This window comes from Elephantulus edwardii, unplaced genomic scaffold (genome assembly GCF_000299155.1).
Source record: "Elephantulus edwardii isolate Elephantulus edwardi_28Jun2011 unplaced genomic scaffold, EleEdw1.0 scaffold00055, whole genome shotgun sequence".
Classification (NCBI taxonomy): domain Eukaryota; kingdom Metazoa; phylum Chordata; class Mammalia; order Macroscelidea; family Macroscelididae; genus Elephantulus; species Elephantulus edwardii.
In genome coordinates, this window is record NW_006399805.1 from 11623555 (window position 1) to 11629865 (window position 6311).

Consider the following 6311-nt stretch of genomic DNA (forward strand, 5'->3'; position numbering starts at 1 on the left):
CTCTGGGTGGGAGACAGCTCACGGACTATCCCCTATAGCTCTGGGTGGGGGACAGCCCACAGACTCTCTCCTATAGCTTGGGTAGCTCCTGTGGCTGTAGATGTGGATAGATGTTGGGGAGGAGACCAGCCCATAGGCTGACATCAGGAGCACTGGGGCAGTAGATGCTGGTGAACTGAGACCATCAGATGGTGATGGAACACCTGCCCAGGCCTTTGTGATCTGCATTTATGGAAGTTCCCTTGAGGGTCTTGTGTGTGTAGGGCACTGACTTAAATGTATAGAATATTCTGGAATGTCCATCGTGACACGATACAGAACTTTCTACTCAATGACTTACTGAAAGATTGGCTGTTCAAGTCCATCCAGCCAATAACACTCATGGTGCTCTGCTATTCTCTGTGGCACAGAGGTTGTCGGCAGTGGGGGTTGAAGGTCAGGGTTTGTTGTTGTTTTTTTTAACTGTGCACACTTCCCACAATCCCTTGAGCCAGCACTAAAGGTATAAACAATCATAACACTTCCCAAGATGGCCAGAAGATGGCATTGTGGTATTGAGAGCTCGCTGGTTATAGAAAGGTCTGGAAGCACAGGAGGGGAGACACCAGGGCATTTAACGTCAGTCTAGTATTGGAGGTTCTCGGTTAGTACTCTGGAGCTCAGTGATTACCTGTAGCTCTATGCAAGACTTCTGGTCTCTCTATTTGCCACAAAGAGCTATAGTAGGAGTAACTCTGGTCTACAACACGCACAAGTCCAAAGTTAGGAACATGGGGAAACTGGAGGGTTGGAATTCCTTGTACAAAATCCTGTCTTTCTGCTCATCAGAGGGTCTGCACATAAGAATGTAAGGGAAAGAGAAACTCCAAGAAGTTTGAAAGAGGAGGTGAACCAGAGAGGACAAAGAGTAGAAGTAGAGAGGAAGAAAAGAGAGAGAAGAATGAGAGGAAGTTCTAAAGGAGCAGAAGGAGAGACAGGGTGAAGAGGAGAAGGGGGGATACACGAGAGAATCAAGAGCAGCATTGGGGGAGTGGGGCTGGCTACGGGGAAACCAGCCAGACCAGCCTCGTGGGACCACCAGGCAACGTTCAGATAAAAGGATTAAAGATCGAAGGTGACGATTATTTCACTATACTAGGATCCAGGTTTAAATCCATGGTTGCTAAGATCCAACACAACACTATCAACACCCAAGACACCTTGCATCGGGCAAATCTGATGCCAAGGACATCTTTAAATGTGGAAATGAAAGAGCGTCAACTTAACACTAAGGTAGACCTGGCACAAGGCTTGATCTTTTCATTTGCTTTGTATACATGCGAAAGTTAGATAATAAATACAGAAGCCAAAAACCCCCAATTGATTCAGTTGAATTATAGTGTTTGTGAAGAGAATTGACTATATCATAGACTTCCAATAGAATTAAGAGCAACTGGAACCCCCCTAGAAGCAAGGAGACTGTCTCACAAAACGAGGCATGCTGTCCGGAGGGGCCAGCCACAGGAAGAGACATCATCCTTGGAAGAGTAGAGGGTGAAAGAGAGGAAGACCTTCAACAAGATGTGCCCACAGGGTAACTGCCGCAAAGGCTTTAAGCACAGTGGAGATGGTGAGGCTGGCGCGGGGTCAGGCAAGGGTTCACATCTGCTGTATGTGGGGACTCTGTGGCCTGAAGTCCACTCAGTGGAACCTCTCACAACATAAGACAGGACCAAAAGGGCCCACAGTCACCCTGCAGCAAAGAGGGCATCGTAAGGGGACAGGAAATCACAACACTGGATTGGAACAATCACAAGGCTACTTAAGAGAATGTTGGCACTTTGTGGAAAATCCAGTGACAGGCACTGACTAATTTACATAGAAAGGAGCAACTTGACAATTCTCTGTGCAAACACCACCAAGAACTCACCAATACTTAGCAAATCGAGAAGAGTCCTGGTAGACCCATGTCAGTGGTGGGATGAAGGCTCTGTGTGGTCCGTGACTGTGCTTGCTGAACGCAGTCTCACACTCTGATTCTTCATCATCCGTTCTCCCATGATTCCCTCTCCTCTATCTCGACCTCTCCCGACACGCAGATCTTTGTGTCCACCTGCACAGCCACCGAGGGTGCTTTCTCCTGGGTCGGGGTGAGGTCTCTGAGCTTCCTGGAGGCCAGTGTTCCCTAGGAGCTGGGCCCAAAGAGCAGGACCTGGAATCTCCTGGGTTCTGAGAGGGACAGGGAGGTGTCTGGTCAGCCTTGGGGAGAAATGGGGGTGGGGTTTGTAGCTGTCTAGTCTACTCCAACTCCTAGTGACTCTTCAGATGTAGGAGAGAATCCCATAGAATTTCACGAGCTATGGTTTTTGGGGTTGCACACAGCCACATTCGTTTATCCAAGGAGCCAATGTCACTGTCGCTTGGTGCTATTGACTTGTCTACTATTCATAGTGACCTTACATCCAATGAGTCGAAACCCTGCTCCATCCAGCCCCATCTCCCACTCTATCACCCCTGATCCCACCCACTGTCACTGTCACTGTCAGTGATGGACTGCAGCCTCTAACCCGGTAGCTAAGCCCTCAACTGATCTGAGAGGAGATGCTAGAAAGCAGACAGAGGAAGGGAAACCCGGCAGACGGAGGGAGGGTGGGAAAAGAGCAGTCAGGGCAGTGGGTGGTAGGTCTGTAACTCCCACCCACAGGCAGCTCTGCCTGGTGGTGCCTTGCGGGGCTGAGAGGGAGGCGTTCAGGAGGCCGGCAGGGCTGGGATTGGCAGGGACAGAAAGGTCAGCTCCGTATCTCCCACCACAGGGCAGAGCCTGAGCCGGAGCACGCCAGCTCATTCTGTCTGAGCTGCCATGGGCCGTGGGACCCTCTGCTGGATGGTCATCTGCTTCCTGGGGACAAGTGAGTCCTGGTCCAGAGGGACCTACCATCCTGAGGTTTCTTCTTGCTCATTAAAGCTCCTTATAAGATTCTCCCCTCAGCTAATTTTTGTCTCTTGACCACAGGCTCCACGGACACTGGAGTTTTCCAGATGCCAAGGTCCCTGGTCACTGGCGTGGGGAACAGGAAGATACTGAAGTGTGAACAGCGTCTGGGACACGAAGTCATGTACTGGTATAAACAGGCCCCCGGGAAGGCTCCGGAGCTCATGTTTTATTTCAACAACCAGGAGCTTATTGGGAATGAGTCTATCCCAAGCCGCTTCTCCCCGAAGTGCCCGGACAGCTCTCACCTGGAGCTCCACGTGGACGCCCTGCAGCCCGGGGACTCGGCTGTGTACCTGTGTGCCAGCAGCAAAGACACAGCCCTGCAGGGCCACCCGAGCCCTGAGCAGAAACCACAGAGCAGGAAGCTGGGGACTGGCTCCCCTGGGGCCTAGACTGCATTCCCAGGGCACCTGTAGACATTTGCAATCCCGATACAGTTGTCACGACTCAGTGCAGACAAGCTGACAACCACACCAGGTACCATGACCAGCAGGTTGGCTTTGAGTGATGGTGACCAGGACCGAGTGTGGACGGTCATGCCCAGTGTGTGTGGTCTGCGTGTGTCCACTAAGCCGGGGGCCAGGACATCACCTGGATGATGTCCATGGTGGTCACTCTAGCCACCAACCGCCTCCTAACACAGAGGTCCTCTGACCCTCCGCTCCAGATTCTACCCTGGGCCAACCTGACCCAGTCCTGAGTCTACTCCCATCTCTTGTCACCCGGCTCCCACACGGGTGCCTGTCACCTTGTGTCCCTTGTGGACAATGTCCTCACTGTAGCTGCCCTCACTTGGTCCTGGGCCTCTGCTCCTCCTGGCTCCTCCTGGCCCTCTCTGTCTGGATTCTTTCCCATTCTGTGTCTGAATTTTCCTGCCTCGAGTCTCACCCCTCACTATCATCTGACTGATGGTGGCCTTGTCTTGTCAGCCGATGTCAGCAGGTTGTCTTTGAGCATCGGATCTCCAGGCCTTCTTCTCTGGCATCCCGGGTGAGCTGCGGTCCCTCCCTCCTTAGTGTAGACTGCAGCCACTGACTCCCCATTCCCGTTCTCCACCCACACCTGTGTCATCAGGGTGTGCCCACCAGCAGCTGCACTTTCCCTCTGGTTTGACCCTGTCCAGCCTTCAGACAAGGTTCTTCGTCCTGCAGGTGGGGGGACCTCTGCATCTGCCCCCCTAAAAGGGTTCCTTCTCTGCAGGGGCTACTTGAGGACTGTCAGTTTTTCTCAGGAACCACAGACCTAAGTCTATCTGTGTCTGCCTCCTGGACAGGGTTTTATCCATAGATGACCCATAGTAACCCTACACAGAGTGGAGCCACCCTCAGGTGTCCTGTGGATGGCGGGTACCCCCAGCACCCTCTCACTTGCAGGGACCCTAGTCCGCAGGTCAGTCCTCAGGATGGACCTCTCCCAGGCTGAGTCTCTACTGCGTGGACGATCGTGCCTTTCCTCTTGTCAGGCAGCGGGTGAGCTCCCACTATGGCCCTCACGAGCGCTTTGTCACCGCACCACCATGACTCCTTCCTTGCAGAACAATAATGGAGAGGAGTCTCTCCTCAGAGGAAGGCAGACCACAGCCCCCAGTGCTCCGTGCTGGCTTCAGAGGTCTCTCCTTGTCCCTCTCCTGGACGCCCTGAGTCCTTGGAGCAGGGACCTCTGCTCAGTGGCAGAAAACAGCTTCTTTGCGTTTGACCAAATGGTTCTATGGAAATGCACCCACGGCCTCCCCTCTGGGTTGGTGGGCCCCGGTCTCTGTCCCTGTCTGTGTGCTACTAGCAAACGCTGTGGTCCTGCCAGACCCCAGGCTGGTGCTGGGGGGCCCAGGGATGAGAGAGAATAAGGGAAAGAAGGCAGGATAGGGGCTCACAGTCTGTGCCATGTTCCCCAAAACACATGGTGAGTGTTTTATTTCACATGTGAATGTTAGGGGCTGAGTGGGGGCCAGGGAAGCTGATGACCATCCCACACTACAGCAGACACCTCACCCCAGGACAGAGAATCACCCAGAGCTGCACACCACTGGGCCCTGGTGGTGCAGTGTGTTGTGTGGACAGGGTCCTCCCGAGAAGATTTGAGGGATCCTGATGGAAGGTCAGCAGGGCCCAGAGTTGCCTCGGCAGCTCACTAGTGATGCGGATGTTGAGTACCTGGATGCCGCGCTGGGTGTGGAACCTTGGGACCAGTGACCCTTCAGGGACATGCACTTGTTTCCTCTTGGGTGTCCCGGACCCCAGAGCACTCAGATCTCTACACCCCCGTACCCGAGACCACATGGTGCTTCTCCTCATCCATTCCCACACAGCCCTGCCCTGCCCATGTCAGGTCATCAGGGGAGTGCTGTGTGGCCCCTGACACTGGACAACAGAGCGCTGTTTCTCAGGAGACCACTGGTCAAGGTGGTCAGTGGGGGCAGAGTGGGTCCAGGGATCACCCTTTTCTGAGGGATTCTGGGGTGACTGAGGGTGAGCTGGACCTGCCAGGGGCAGAGATGTGAGGGGTAGGAAATCCAGAGACCGAGCCCCAGGCCCAAGATGCAGGAGTAAGTTGATTTTTCTTTTCTTGTACTAGTTTATTCACTTTTGTAGGTAAGTCGATTTTTGAGGAGTACTATAGAGCTGACTACCACTCACAGCGACCTTATGAACAACAGATCTGCACCTTTCCCGTCCAGCGCCGTCCTCCCGTCCCACCACGCCCAAGGCCATTGTCACTGCGGCTGGTCACTTTATTTCCTTGAAGATCTTCTTTTCCTCTGTCACCACTTCATTTCCCAGCATGTTGTCCTTTTCCAAGGGTTGGCGCCTCCTGGCAACATGCCCTAAGCGTGTGGGATGAAGCTTCACATCCTTCTTTATAAAGAACCTGGATGACACTTCCTCCAGGACAGACAGGACAGTTTCACAGTCCACGGGATATTCCACTCTCTGCCAACATCGCAACTCAAAGGCATCGCTCTTCTGTCTCCTTATTCACTGTCCAACTTCCAGATGCATAGGAAGCAACGGAAACTACCATGACTTGGATCAGGAGACCTTGGGTGTCAGGAAGTAAGGCACTCAGAGTCGGGGAGGGCAGGAGCAGTGACAGGCCGCAGCTGACCCTCAGACCTTCAGAGGGGTGGGCTAGTCCACTCTGTGCTCAGAGCTCCACACACCTTTTCTGAAGCCAGGAGAGGAGCAAGTCTGTCGTGAAGGAGGAGGGTGTGAGCCAGGGGCTTCGAGTGGACTGTGATGTCACAGGAAATCCCAACAAGGCATGAGGACCCAGCTGCTGATCTGCCCCCTGGACACTCTGTCCTTGTGGGGTGCTTCCATCTCCCGTCCACCGTGTGCCC

The 6311-nt window shown here is 53.6% G+C and overlaps 1 gene segment (V, D, J or C); it reads left to right on the forward strand.

The window, feature by feature from the left end:
- The first annotated feature begins 2839 nt into the window (after positions 1–2839).
- Positions 2840–3366, forward strand: LOC102863229. The segment is given in 2 exon segments: positions 2840–2888; positions 2993–3366. Coding segments are annotated over 2 exon segments (423 nt in total).
- Positions 3367–6311: the final 2945 nt, after the last annotated feature.